Genomic DNA, 15,393 nt, shown 5'->3' on the forward strand with positions numbered 1-15,393 from the left:
TTTTCTTTTGTATAAAAAAACAACATTTGGTTCACAAGTTTAAATGTATTTTTACTTCTTTTTCCAGTTGCTAATAGGTTGACTAAATATGTGACCTATTTTTATGGAATGGATCAAGGAGAGATATTCATTGCTTCTCATGCCTTATTTTTAAATTCTCACTAAACTGTGTCTTGTAGTGCTAACTTACAAGTGGCAATGACATTTTTTTTCCCACAATGGGATATAAAAGTGAAGCAATATATAGGCCAAGGGGTTGCATGTATACACGTGCACAAAGTAGACATACAGTAGATGTGTCTTAATAGCTTAGTGGGGCCATCCCTTTGACATTATGCATTTCTTAGCCTCAAACCCTAACCATCACAAATGATTGCCTACCTCGTAACCCAACCAAAATCTAATTCAAACCTAAACCGTAAAACCAAGTCTCCGACCCTCAAAGCAAGGTCTGGACTTGTGATACTCACCAAAAGAAGCCCCCCTACGATGTCAAGAGTTCCACTCAAAGAAGGAAAAACCTGTAATATGAGCCCGGCCATACAACAAAAATAAACACACGTGCACAAACACACGCACACACATCTGTTTTTTGTGTCCTATATGGCTCGTGTACATAAATAGCATTTGTATGACCACCTAAGAACACTCAGTAAAACAGCACAAAAGCTTTGAAAAGCAGCACCAAATGCTCAGTGTTATGCTTACACTGTGTATTGGAATGCAGTATTTTATGGTTACAGTTCTAAAATCGATCCCGTTCTTATTGCAGAAAAGCAACATGATGTGGAGATTCTGTCCCCGCCGCCTAAAGAGAAGGAGAAGAAGAAGAGGCCAATGTCACAGATCAGCGGTGTGAAAAAAGTCACACAGAGCCCCAGCCTTGCAAATACCTGCATTCCACGTTTTGGAGTCAACACCCCACAGGAGAACCTGCTGGCCAGCGTGCGTCGACAAACACTTACACACACACAGGGGGGGAGGACTAACAAACATGTCTTAAACATGTCAAGTTTTCACTTTCACAGGAGATTGAGGACCTTAATCGTTGGGGTCTGGATGTATTCAAGATAGCCGAACATTCTGGAAACCGCCCTTTGACGGTCATCATGTTCTCAATATTCCAGGTAGGAAAATCTCTTTAACCAAATATACCACAACAAAAGTTATGGGCCAAGGAGCAAACTGTTGAATCTAGAGAATTAAGAGTTACAATAAACCCCTGTTCCAGACTCACGTGCAATAAGCCAAGATCTGGTATTTAGTGGCACCGTATTTTAAAATATTTTTGATCAAAGTGTTCTTCTAATATGTACGTTTACTTTTAAATTCAAATACATGGCTTTAGACTTGTCACAGAGATTTCAAACGTTTCTCAATTGTAATTCTCAAGTCAATTGTTTTTCAACCTGACACATCAACAACTTGTACCTCCCAATACACTTTCCTCCCGCTGAGTTTGAAAAGATGTTTGTTGATGCTTGGACTGCACTGGCGGTATTATTTTATTATTTTAATTTTATTTTCCTTTAAGTGGAGATACTGACAAAATATAATCTCTGAGATAAAATATACTCTAAAATGTACTGTGCATAAATATTGTATCTGTTGTAAGGAGACCTAATAACAAATTACTTGAAAAGAAAGAAAACGAAAAACAAATGTTCTCCAAATATGCATTGAAACCTGCTTACTTTAAAATGTTTCCTTCTTAAATTACACTTGAATTTTACTGTAAAACTGAAACCAACACAGAAGAGAATTAAGCATTGTCGAGTGGAACAAAAAACTTTCAAACCATATGATTTTGTTTTTCACCACTATTTTTAAACTCACATAATTATATGAAACACCATTGACAGGCTAAAGGAAATTAGCATATACTCTTAAAAAAAGGGGTACTTTACTTGGAAAAAACACTAGTAAACATTATGCACTCATAAATTTTAAGTAAAAAAAAAAAAAAGTTACTCAAGGGATGAGGAACTAATTCACAACTGTCAGGTTGGAAGATCGCCATTCTTAAGCCATGTGACTTTACTTTGATGGTTTTATAGAAGGATTCTACCTGACACCAGTACCATATTACATATTTACCAGAATTTAGCCATTAACTAGCAGCACCTATGTGCCTCATATCATATTGTGTTTTGCCAGTCCTTCAAACTACTTCCTTTAACACACATGGAGCACCAACACATACAAACAGAGCATGCTATAAAATTTGCAGTCGTATTTTTTCCCCTTCTTTTCTTAACTAAGCTACATCAACATCCAAAAGACCTCAAGACTGCCCAGCGCATTGCAGATCTTCATCTTGTCAATTTAGTCATTATGATCTCTCTCTTACTCCCGCCAGGAACGAGATCTTCTAAAAACGTTCCGGATCCCGATTAACACCTTCATCACCTTCATGATGACCTTAGAGGACCATTACCGTGCTGATGTAGCTTATCACAACAACATCCATGCGGCCGACGTTGTTCAGTCCACACACGTGCTCCTATCTACCCCGGCTCTAGAGGTGACCTCTTCGATCATTTGGAATCAAATGGGACTAATAATGTACGCCTTTTCAAATACTAAGTTTTTGTTCATTTCTTTTCAGGCTGTATTCACAGATTTAGAGATCATGGCTGTTTTGTTTGCCAGCGCCATTCACGATGTTGACCATCCGGGTGTTACAAACCAGTTCCTAATAAATACAAGTAGGTCTTCTGCTTTTTCTGTTCATATTTAGATACAAAGGTCGATGGGATGATTTAATGCTTCTGGAAAGATATGTGAGAAACAATTCAATTTTGCATTGAGGAAAAAAAACCCTCTCACTTACATGCATTCTTTCAGTGCCTTTATTTTGAAATGCATCATATTTAGAGTTTGTAACTTTCTTGAGTGATTTTCTCAGTCCACTTTTTCCTTCACAGGTTCCGAGTTAGCATTAATGTACAATGACGCCTCAGTGCTGGAGAACCATCACCTCGCCGTGGGCTTCAAACTGCTACAAGGCGACAACTGTGACATCTTCCAGAACCTCAGCAAGAAACAACGGGATTCCCTCCGCAAAATGGTTATAGACATGGTGAGACTTGGGGCTTTGGCCTTAGCTGCTTTAACAATCACTATCTGAAATAACCTGCCAAAACTGTTCAGAGTATTTTTCATAATCATTATACATTGTTTTTCATATCATGTTAATACTGTTGTAGGTTATCCATACAGAGTATTCTATTTTCAGAGTATTCTATTTTCAAACTAAAACAAACATCCAATGACCAAACAATACCTCGGCTTACTTAAGGGCACAACGTGCACAGGAAGCAAACAAACATTTTGCCTTTATTCACTGTTGTCCACAGCAAGGACAATGAGCTATCAACGAATAAGTAAAAAAAGACAAAAACAAATCTAAGTGTGAGCCAACATTGTCCTGCCCAGTCACAATTGTATTTGAATGTATTTTCCTATATTATTGTTTTTGGGATGAATACTTTTGTATTCTCTGATTTTGTCATTAGGTGCTAGCCACAGATATGTCCAAACATATGAACTTCTTGGCGGACATGAAAACAATGGTGGAGACCAAGAAAGTGACCAGCTTGGGAGTTTTGCTGCTTGACAATTATTCAGACAGAATCCAGGTTAGAGTGCCCCCTGTTGACAGAAAACACAGTTTGCAAATGATTGACAAAGTCTAATAGGAAAGTAACATTACAGTATCTTTTTTACCACGCAAAATATCTAATACGTACAGTTTTTAAGTGTAATAGTAAAACAACCAATACATCTTTAAGTTTGAAAAAAGCTCTCAAATACAAAATTGACGTATTTTTATTTCTCAGACCCTGACACAGAGATAATTTTCTTCTCTTCGTATTTATGTCATTTTTGTCAATGTTATCAGTTAAGAGTGGGGCTAGAAAAACGATACCTTGAATTGAAAACACACTGTTTCCTCATAGGTACATTTGAAATGTGTGTCTCCGCCAGGTTCTTCAGAACATGGTTCATTGTGCTGATCTAAGCAACCCGACCAAGCCCCTCGAGCTTTACCGTCAGTGGACGGACCGCATCATGGTGGAATTCTTCACACAGGGGGACAGGGAGCGCGATAAGGGCATGGAGATCAGCCCCATGTGTGACAAACACAACGCCTCTATTGAAAAGAGCCAGGTAGCAACCACTGACATTTATATGTATATAATGTAGATGTGTATATAAAAACATTCAGTGCTTACTGACAATTTTTTCTCTCTCAAATGTCCATTGGAAAAAGCCGCATGCATGTTTGTTTGTGCTACAGATGGATTTTTTTTTTTTTACATACAAGTTTTGAAGAGTTTTATCACAATTTTGCTGTCAGAAAGGTTATTATGGTAACACGTGTATTTTGTGTTTGTTGTATGCAGTTTTTTAGAACGGCATTGCCTCTGCTGTGAAATTTTTCTAACAGTGTTGGCTTGAAATAAGTGACCTGGTTCAAAGTTTTTTTTTTCTCGAACACAAGATGTTGGACATGTTTTTTCTTTAACTTTTTCTTTATTTTTTTTTATTTGAGACGTGAGTGCTGTGTGCTTGCAGTGAAATCAATAAATCACACTTTACAATCAGTACTTTTTGACAAATAGTGAACACTTGATTAAAAAGAAAATTCAAAATGTTTATTGCCACTCCCATTTGAAGTTTACTGTTAACTAAACATAAAACTAAGAGAATTACACCTTTTTCTTTCAAAACAGCCAAACCAGTGCCAGAAAAAAAGCCCAACATATTGCTGATGTTTTATATGGTTTTTAACCATTCCATATCATTAAAAATCTTCTAAATTATATTATGGAAGCTTTTCACATGCTTCCATAATTTTCCATTCAACTATCTGCATTTTGTGAAGGAAATCATATTTTAGGTTGTTATCATTACGTGCTTATTTCTTGTCTAGAATAGTGTGCATTGCTATGCATGCGTGCAGTTCTAGTTCATCTCGCCCCAGTCCTTAGATAAAGCTGTTGACGCAAGAAAGTGTGAGCCGGGACCTTGGCCCAGCTGTTGGTGGCGCCCGACTGGCTCTTTTTGTAATGTCTTGTAATGTGCAATGCTTTGCTGAATTAATAAAAACCAGGCAAGGGCGCTTGGGCAGTCGAATTAGCGTTGGAGAATGTACGAGTTCGTTTCCCCAAGCTTTTTCCCTATCCATGGCATAGAAAAGTCAATCTTGGCTGGTCTGAGTTACTCTTTTTGCTGCTTAGCAGCTAGGCTTATCCTAGTCTTCTTTTAGAGATTTCTCTGACACATTTATACGCAATTCCGCCTGAAATTGCTTCATCTAGTTACTTGATTGTATGTATAAAGTATACTATTACGTCTTTTTTTTTTTTCCATGATAGTATTTTCACAGTATAAATCTACAGTACAGCAAATTGTTTTTGAAAATGCTGCAATGGATTTGTGGCAATCCTCATTGAAAAAATTGAGACATCGTGTTTTGAATAAAGATCTTGGAGATGGAGTGACTCACACTTACTCAAAGCATCACTGTTGTTCCTCCGGTGCTCCAAAAAATAAGGAAAACAAATATTTCAAAACCTGATACAACTGCAACCACAATAAAGATTTAGAGGTTTACGAAAAACATTTAGAGGTCAAAGTAGGTTCACTTTGTGAAGTTTTTTGAGGATTTTATTTTGATTCCGAAATCTCAAACGAAAGTCACGCATCCCTATCCTGTTGTGTGGAGGGTATTGTTGAAATACGTGTTGTCATGGCTGACACTTTTCATGCCTGTCTTCCCTAGGTGGGTTTCATCGACTACATCGTTCACCCTCTGTGGGAGACGTGGGCGGACTTGGTGCACCCTGATGCGCAGGACATCCTGGACACCCTGGAGGACAACAGAGAGTGGTACCAGAGCATGATCCCACGCAGTCCCTCACCTTCCAGTCCTGACGAGCCGCACGCTGAGCTCAGATCAGGATGTAGTCTGGGAGGGCCCAACCCTTCAACGGGGGTAGGCGGGGACAAGTTCCAGTTTGAACTGACGCTGGAGGAAGAAGAGGAGGACGAGGACCTGGAGTCCGACCTCGAGAGTACAGTGGAGGACGAGCCCCAGCTGGGGATGGAGCGGCTCCGGGACTCGTCCTCTCCCACCACGCCCCCGGAACCGCGCAGCAGGTACTGCCCTCCTTCGCCTCTTCTGTCACGGCCCACCAGTCTGACGTTGCAGAGCCCCCTCCCTCACAGGACCACGACCTCGCCTAGCCAAGAAGGAGCTAAGGTTGAGCAGGATGCTGACAGTGCCCCCTGCCTGCATGAAGGCACATAACAACCAGCACAACCTGCCCTGCTAAAAAGACAGACAGCTGCACTGAGAGGAGGCAGGGCGGGCCCTTACCTACCAAGAAAGTCTGTAAAATCACCACCGTCCCTTTACACTGGAGACAGCCTCTCTGTAGACAGAGGGATGATAGCCCTCTTTTTAATTTCATATTTATACTGGGCTTTCTTTGGGTGCCTGCTAAGTCTTTATCGCCGTCCCACCCGGCTTTGGGGGCGTCACTTGGACCGAGAAAATGAGTGACTCTCTCCTTCATCACAAAAGGTTAAAGAAATGTCTTCCTCTAAAAACAACTGCAACTTCTGGATGTGAGCAAATGAGAGTTGCAGTGGTGTGACAGGGTCTTGGAAATGATTTTGCACCATTTTAACATTCATAATCCAATCAATATGTAATAATCATTTTTGTTGAAAGATTTTGAGGTGACATTTGAACTGTTTGGAAGCAATGGGAGAACTGATGGACCTTAACCTCAGGGTATGAAGAGAAACACAAATTGAATGTAGCATGGATGTTGTATATACCCCGCACCCCAAAGTCATTCCCTCTTCGAATTTACCTCTTATCTACACATAACTGGGACATGTCTGACCAGTACAAACCCTTTAAATTTTTTAAATTAGGCACTTGGAGCAATCAATCATTCGTTTTTTTTTTTACATGTTTTTAAATGATCGAGACATTCAATCCTCATTATTATCATTATTTTGTTTTTTTTATTTCAAGTGATTGGCTGAAGGATGATCAAAAAATGGTTCTTGCTAAACGAATTAGGCACTAAAGTAATTACCGGTATGTACTAAAGTAATGATATATTTATGTGATAAAGTTCTAAATGAATCGATTACTTCAAGTAATCAAGTACCAAGACTGACTGAAGTAATCAATTATTTGGGGGTTGGTAATTAATCTTTTTTAGGAACTAAAGTACTAATCGATTACTTTAGGTACTTATATACTAATCACTTACACTATTTACTTACCGGTAAGTACAAAAGTCATCAATTACTTGAGCCTTTAATTTATAATCAGCCCATTTTAGACCTTCTTTTAGCCAAACACTTGAAAAAAAGTGAGGGGTTGAATATCCGGACTTAACAAAAGAATGTAAAAATACATATGTGGGTTTGAATGAGATGCATACACACACATGCACACACAAACATAAATGTATATTTATATGTAGACATACGTGTGTGTATGTATGTCTGCATGTATACATACCACACATGAGGAAACCAACTCGTAGCACCTCAGATTGAGCACTGAAAAGAGACACCACCTGTAGTCTGAAATTTAGCCGTTTTTTTATAACCTGAGATGAATATATAAGGTGAATATATAAGGTGCCCTTTTTTCAAACACTTATAACATGTCTTCATTGTCCATTGCTTGTCGTATCTTCATGTGGTTAATAATCATGTTTGTTTTCAATTCTGTTCAGGGTGCCTCCAGTCCACAGTAGCACTTTACCATTTTAGTTGCTCAGATCTTCGAATGTGTCATTAAGGGCTTCTTCACTATAGACCTGCACGTTGGAAATACAGTACAAGTTACATACCTGAAGGCGGGCAGGAAAGTAAACATTTCCGTAATTCACCAAATATAAGACATACTTTTTTTCCTCAAAAACCAAGGCCAAAAATAATGGGTGTGTCTTACAGATGGTTACTTAAAAATTAAAAAAAAAAATTCAGCACCATTCAAGGACAATTGATAAGCCGAGTGTTGACGCTTCGATGTACATTTTTATATCGGCCGTATTCTTACTCACGATAGTTATCGCAATAAGACGAGATACTGTAGATGGGGAAGTCGTTTAGCTGTTAGCAACCAGTGGCGGTTGCAGCTAACAGCAGCTCGTGTTAGCTAAAGTTGTGGCAGCATTATTTTCAATAAAAGAAGCTAGCAGACCGAGCCACCGTCCAAGTCCATCCGTGTTCACACAAGAATAATATTAAAACGGAGAGGATCGTGTAAAAATGATGGTGTCTCCACAGCTGATTCAATTAAGAGTGCATTGGTTAGAGAACAGTGAAAGGTATTTCATAAATGACTTACGGATATGAACACAAGAAAATATCAAGAGTTTACAAAAGATGAATTTATTCTGTTATGCTACGGTTTTTACATTGTTGCCAAAGTGTAGGAGCGTCATACACGATAACATAGAAAATACCAGAATTTGACCCCAAAATTAAGGGTGCGCCTTAAACACAGGCGTCTTATATTTGGGGAATTACGGTAGTTGATTTGGAATTTAACCTACGAAATGGAACACCTCTGCAGCGAGCTCTGGGTTCAAACTATATTTCAGGTGTAAATAAGAAAAATGTCCCATCGATGCCAAATGTATGAAGCATGCACATTTTAGTCATCAAGCTTTGATTACCTCCATCCAAGCATGAGCAACTTCCTTGATTGGCCAATGGCAGAACTGCTTGAATGTTATCAAGGTGCCTGCATAAGTGTGTGCGAGGGAAATCCTGGTTCTTCTCCTTAGTTGGATTCATACAATTTGATGGAATCACTCCTCCACAAATTTTGTGTCATTCTTCATAGGAACAATCAGATAGATGACAGACACTGATAAACAGTTGCAGCAGTGTGTTAGGTGTCGTTTAACAAGCGATGTTGGTAATTACAATAAGGTTTCAGTTTTACACAAATTTATATTTCACTCTTCTTCCACCATGTTGGCTTACCGTTTCCCTTAAGTCACTTCAAACTGGTGCAAATATACGGTCCAAATATTTTGTCGGACGCAAATTTGCCGGTAAATTTTAACGCTACTTTATTTGTAAAGAAAATGTCCTAGCATGATTTTTATTAAAGAAATATAATGTGCATTTTGAGAACTTTTGCAGTCTGCTCAGGCATGCCAACAATTTTTGCAAATTCATAACGGCGCACTACAAACAAAAGCAATGCGTATCATTGCTTTTTGAGTCACTGAGTCACTGCAAAACATTTGGTTTTATTGTCCTTAGGCATTCATTCTCTCAGAGAACTTCAGTTTTGTCTTCAATATTTATAGCTTAGTGTGTTTCAGCCTTTGTGATAATCATAACCACAGTGCCTGGTTGTCACTACAGAATCAAATCACCTTTTTTATTTATTTTTTTTTTACCTTTTTTATTTTATTAAATGCTTTATTATTGTTTAGTCAGCACTACACATGAATGAAGCAAGTCATGTTAAAGGGACTTATGTACTGTTGAATTGTGATGACAATATGAAGCCAAATTAACCACTTCTGATATTTCCTGTCCTCTAGATGGCACTCTTGGTTTGAATATGCAGTGTGAATTCAATATATTTCCTTTGCGCTAGCCTTTCTCCTTAAACCAAGAGCCCCATCTAGAGGAGTAAAAAAATATCACAAGGATTTCATGAGGCTTCATTTTCTCATCAGAATGTGCTGATCCTAGAGATCTGTGAGAATAACTATGGAAAAGAATAAGTCCATTGCTTTGCATTTTTGGGAGGGGAAAGGAGGGGCCAACATTCGTAAAACAAACCCCAAATAAATTAGTCCTGTTACAATTTCATCGAATTTAGCTTGTTCATTCTCTGCCCAGTCTAGCCAACACTTTTACGGTGAACAAATGGTTTTGAAGGTTGGAATGAGTTTTGAAGGAAAGGACCCAGAAATCATTTGACACCATTTGGAAGTTAAGTACTTGACTGTAACAACTGTGCCATTAATGATTAAAAAAAAAAAAAAAACACACCTGCCAGCCTACAGCGCAGCATTTTTACACTCAAGATTCGAAATAGACGATTGTATCTAAAGTCAATGACTTTATAGTGATAGCTTTTACCAATAATAAAGCAACTGTATTTAAAATGAACAATTAGTTTTTTGTGCAACCTAGAATAATCGTTCTGCCTTTCTAATCAGATAGCTGATACTTAAGAATGTTTAGTTTAAAGACTTCTTGTATTTGTACTGTGTGTCTATTCTGTAGATGAGTGTTTGTGACCAACGGTTAGGAGCTGGGAGAGTAAAACAAAAAACAGGAAGTTAACCAGCACTACACATATTTTATGACACTTCCTGGTCAGGCAGTGGTAGGAAACACTAGTCTCAAAGTATTTCATGAGCACAGTATGCGTTATTGATCAGCCTTTTTATTGATCATGTGACTTAGGACGTTGGCCGTGGATGTTCAAGGACCGTTGTGCTGTTTTTGACATGCTGAAACCAACATAAACCGCAGGATGTTTTCAATTAAAATGACAATGCCGGTCACCACAATCACTTACTTTTAATAGACATTCATCAAACGGGGAAAAAGAAGAAATGTGGCGAGTTAAATTCAGCTCTGTGGTTCTTGACACTAGTGCCAAAAAAGTATTAAAATACACGAGTGTTATTGCTCAATTCTTGTGTCGAGCTTATGTTGCCATCATGTAATGTTGCTGCGCTTCTATGTCGTGCAAACTTCTTGAATGCTATTTATTCTTTTGCATAAATGTCTGTTGAGGTGAAAGTGCCGAATAAAAGGTGCGGGGGAAGAACACTTAATTGTATGTTGAATCATATGTTGAGCCTCAAGATTAAATTCACAAGTATGTATGCCGCTGATCTGCCACATTTTTTGTCAAAGAAAAAAAAATGTCCTTCTGAACCAAGTTATTTTTTGGTTGAGTTTAGGATGTTTTGGGGGGAATTGCCAATAAATTATATGGAAATTCATGTCAGGATCTTTTTCATGACTTTTTACACAGTGTGTTAGTATGACTCAAATGCATGCTAAAATCAATGTGGGTCAAGTTCATTCAGATGTTTTCAGCAGAAGCCCCTGTCAATTCTGACCGGGGCCCCGTTGCAGGCTGGAGGCTTCACTCCCTGAAAAGATACACAGGCATGTACAAAAAAAGTACTCATACACCATCCAAAACTCAATCTATCCGCAGCGATTCCATGTTATGATATGAGGCGCAAAGTCCAAAACTTACCGGGCAAAACGTGATGTGAAACCACTTATTTTGAGTCTGGTTTCCCCACTTGTCTAAACATGACATTCTGTGTAGTATTGCATTTGAGGAATATCAACTAAACAGCAAAATCCAACCATGTTTATCCAACTGAAGCCATTTTGCCAACTCTGTTAACGACCAATCACGGCTCAGCTTGCAAAGGACACATGGCCAAACTCAGGTGAGCAGTGAATGGTTGTTGGTGAGCTCTGAACAACTGTGGTGTCATTTTCATTCAACAGCAAGAGGCAAAATGGCCGCCCCTGAGAAAGAATTAAAAGTTTAGTTTTGCGGCCTAATCAATATTACACAAAATACAATATTAATAAGACTGCTGTGTTCAATCTAGTGAAACCCCAAAGAACATATCAGGAATACAGATTTCCAATTGGCTTTAAGTCATGTTGCAGTGCTATACAGTATTAATGTCAGACCATGTAACATGGTCAAATCACTTAAAAAAACGCTTTATGAAACAAATATAAAAAATTCTCACCTTGTAAAGTTGACAAACCAAATGGAAGAGTGAGGACATGGCCTTGTCTTCATGCTCTTCTGTGAATTCCTGTCAAATTGTGCATTTTTAGTATTTTATGCTATTGACTCACATTCACGATATTTACACTTACACGTCAGTTTTTATCTGTTGTGCAACTGGGTGTAAATCAACTAGCATTTTCATTCACACAGCATGAATTTAGTCTGATTTAGTTTGGAGGGGGGGGGACAAAATATCTTCTTCTTTCTAATAAATGTCCAAACATTGATTACTTTCTGTTTGAAACCCTGTAGTTTTGGCAGAAGTGGGACTTGCCCACTGAAAATTGTTCTGATCACCTGATCTGACTTTAATTTGCAGACATGACTCCAAGTTTGCGTTTTGAGTCTCTTACCCCATTGAAGGTGACCCAGGGGACGTGTGCGTGGGAAGGGCTCAGCGCTCTAGTCATGACTGCGTTATCGTGCATCAGTCTACGGCCCAGATCTCCCTTGACACACGTGTCGACACTGAGCCAGGAGACGGAGGGGGCGTGCATCTGAACGCACTACGACGACGACAACAGCAACACAGAGAAGAAGGCGCAAATAGGATATGGGTCATTCAAGCCCCAATTCCTCATTGAGTTCTGCTATTCATTCTAAAAGTGATACGATTAAAAAGCATGGGTGTGTGATTATATGGTGACGAGTTTACATTTACATTATTACTACTGTGAAAATGCAGATTATTGTTGATCTAAATTAAAATTGGCACCATTGGCACCATTGGCAATTAAATTGGCACCAACTTGTAAAACTTTATATCAAGCTCCATAAATGCCATGCCGGTTTTGTTTATTTATTTTTTTCATCCAGAAGGAAAATACTCACTGGTTGTGCTGCACTGAGAACATCGGCAGCGGATTCCATGCAGTAGATGATGTGAAAAGCTGCTGGTCCACACAAATGGAGGATGCATGCCTGAGATGAGGAGCAATTCATCAGAAAGTTATTCGATTTGCAAAGACCAGTTTGGCCCCAAAAAATGTCCAATTTGAAAGCATTTATTTATTTACTCTTTGCATGGATTACATATGATTAAATCATTGGTCAGATAATTTATTAGAAATAGAAGAAGTGTCATGTCTTTCTTCAGTTTAATGCATAATTAGTTAATTATAATGCTTTTAAATTATGAAAGCAAAAACAGGAATTATCTTCCTTAAGTAATCCATATGTATTTATTTTCCATTATATTATTAAAGTCTTTATTTTTTCCCATTAACAATAATTGAGTTCAATTTATTATAATTACAAAAAATGTGAATTACTGGATTTAATGTCATTGTTTTTTATTTGAGTCTAGTGTAAAAAAAGAGTATACATTTAACAAAGTTTCATATACTTTATTAAAAATTATTACAATTATTCCTATTATTACAAACCCTAAATGCAAAAATGTTTTGATAGGTATATTAATTATTTTTCTATTTGTTGATTCATTTGTCAATTAATTAAATATTGGTGAAATATATATATATATATATATATATATATATATATATATATATATATATATATATATATATATATATATATATATATATATATATATATATATATATATATATATATATATACATTTAACAGTGTTCTGTTAAACATAAATGATTAAATTTATTATAATGCAGAAAGCTCAATATTTGATTTGTCTAATTTTCAATTTGGAAAACGAACGTGTGGGCAGCTGATTGAGCTGGGAAAATTTGAACAATCAGACAGAATGCTTGAAATTGGCTGATAGGCTCTGTTTTTCAAGAAAGACTTATCTACTAAAATAAGCAATTCGACATACACATTTAACATAATAATAGGTTTATAATGAAATCAATTATAATAACTCAAGAGTAAAATCATTATGATCCTGCCTCCATTTTCTTACACTTCTAACCTCAATCAAGTTCCCTCGGCATTCTGGCTCCCCATGCTGGCACATAAAGGTAGCATTGCCCGTCACCATCTCCTGCAAGGAAATATAGTTGTGGAAATATTTAAACGATTTCCTTATCTCTCATGATAACACTAGCAAGCCCTACCAAACCGATCCGCGCACCTTTGCGTTGCCATACGGCACCAGTGCGACCTTCATGATGTCCTGCAGCATGGACCACGTGGGGAAGAGCTGCTGAGTGATGAACGTCCTACAGGCTGGACACTCACTTTCATAATAGAGAGCAATAGACACGGGAGGAGCCGCTTCCTTTGGCCTTATGGCGCTGAGTTCCATGCACTGCTTCTGCACCTTAAAATAAAATATGCGATGTTGCCATTAGTGACTGTCAATGGCAAACGCCCGTTTCACTGCAGCCAAGAATTGTATACCTATATTTCTCTGGCACTTGTTGAACGGTCGCTAGAAAGTGAATTTAACAAAACAATCGGAATTTTGATTACCATGGAGAAAATCACAGAATGGAGAATTTGTGCATTCCACATCGGAAAGCCAAAAAGCCCCAAAACTTTGTTTTACTTTTTTTTTTTTACATATTCTAACTGCTGACACACAAGCATTCTGTCTTAAATCTAATTCATCAGTTAGAAATCTAATGAATCTGTTCAATTTGGACTTTGCTAAACAACTCTTCCGATCACATGCAGAAGCACTGGCCTTCAATATAATGAGGCATGACTCTCATTTTACAAATGACCACATGAACTCAATTCAACTCAATTGGTTTTCAATTAAAATCACATTTTTACAAATTAATTAAACTTGCCACTATACTGTCTAAGCTTCAACCTAAAACAGTAAGCACGGGAAACAAATAAAAATCATTTAAACGACCGTGTAAAATCAATTATTAAATACTTTCATTATTTTAAACACGTTCTTTTTTAATAGTGTGATAAAGAGTTTTTTCTATGTTACATCAGTAACAAATGGTAATTCCTTTCTTTGCACAATAATATACTGAACAATAATATACTGCTTCTGGTGATGTCCATTAAAAAAAAGTGCCCATGTCGGTACCGCAACTAAATTGTGGAAGTGTGGGTGATCTTACTCTGCATTCGATCGCAATCTCCAGGGAACGACACCACTGCGATGGAGGGTATCGACAAGAAGGTTTGGGATGAGACGAGGCTGAGCTCCGGATTTGGCAGAAGAGGACGAGCACAAAAACTGCAACCGGAGTCACCGGCTTCATGTCGGCTGGATTTAAAAAAAATGTCGGAAAGGGAGGAAAAACGTAGGGACAGACCAAATCCAAACGATCTGCTCTTCACTAGCAGCTGACGTCAGACAGGTGAGAAAAATTTATGACGAGTTCATGGTCCCTCGTACACTGCAGTGTTTGCTCATTGAACTGTGGGGAAGAAAAGCGCTCCACTGTGTTGTCTCCACTCTATCAACACATGCATAGAATTCAAATACGCAAATGTCTTGTGCATCATAACATGTGTTAATGCTCATCGTGCTGTTGCTGTTTTATGTCAACACATTTCTCTGGATTATGGGTGTTTTTTCCCAGTAAATTCTACCGGAATTGCTAAAAAACAAACAAACAAAAAACAACAACAACAACAAAAACCAC

The 15,393-nt window shown here is 37.9% G+C and overlaps 2 protein-coding genes across 2 annotated transcripts in view; one reads left to right on the forward strand and one right to left on the reverse strand.

Moving 5' to 3' along the window:
- The window catches only part of LOC148417100 (3',5'-cyclic-AMP phosphodiesterase 4C-like), a 32,767-nt gene extending 21,734 nt beyond the window's left edge, over window positions 1–11,033 (forward strand). The window contains exons 10-17 of the mRNA XM_088425852.1: window positions 773–945; window positions 1,029–1,127; window positions 2,360–2,524; window positions 2,609–2,708; window positions 2,928–3,082; window positions 3,519–3,641; window positions 3,991–4,173; window positions 5,792–11,033. Coding sequence (XP_088281978.1) covers window positions 773–945; window positions 1,029–1,127; window positions 2,360–2,524; window positions 2,609–2,708; window positions 2,928–3,082; window positions 3,519–3,641; window positions 3,991–4,173; window positions 5,792–6,319 — 1,526 coding nt within the window. The 3' untranslated portion in view covers window positions 6,320–11,033. The remainder of the gene's footprint in view (window positions 1–772; window positions 946–1,028; window positions 1,128–2,359; window positions 2,525–2,608; window positions 2,709–2,927; window positions 3,083–3,518; window positions 3,642–3,990; window positions 4,174–5,791) is intronic.
- On the reverse strand, window positions 10,395–15,112 carry LOC148417101 (gamma-interferon-inducible lysosomal thiol reductase-like). The gene is made up of 7 exons (XM_088425292.1): window positions 14,863–15,112; window positions 13,911–14,099; window positions 13,749–13,820; window positions 12,689–12,778; window positions 12,211–12,363; window positions 11,814–11,882; window positions 10,395–11,186 (listed from the first exon to the last, which is right to left on the reverse strand). The coding sequence occupies exons 1-7, from the start codon at window positions 15,004–15,006 to the stop codon at window positions 11,127–11,129; spliced, it is 777 nt and encodes a 258-aa protein (XP_088281418.1). The 5' UTR covers window positions 15,007–15,112; the 3' UTR covers window positions 10,395–11,126.
- Window positions 15,113–15,393: the final 281 nt, after the last annotated feature.

This window comes from Hippichthys cyanospilos, chromosome 10 (genome assembly GCF_059441005.1).
Source record: "Hippichthys cyanospilos isolate Australia breed blue-spotted pipefish chromosome 10, RoL_Hcya_1.0, whole genome shotgun sequence".
NCBI classification, from domain to species: domain Eukaryota; kingdom Metazoa; phylum Chordata; class Actinopteri; order Syngnathiformes; family Syngnathidae; genus Hippichthys; species Hippichthys cyanospilos.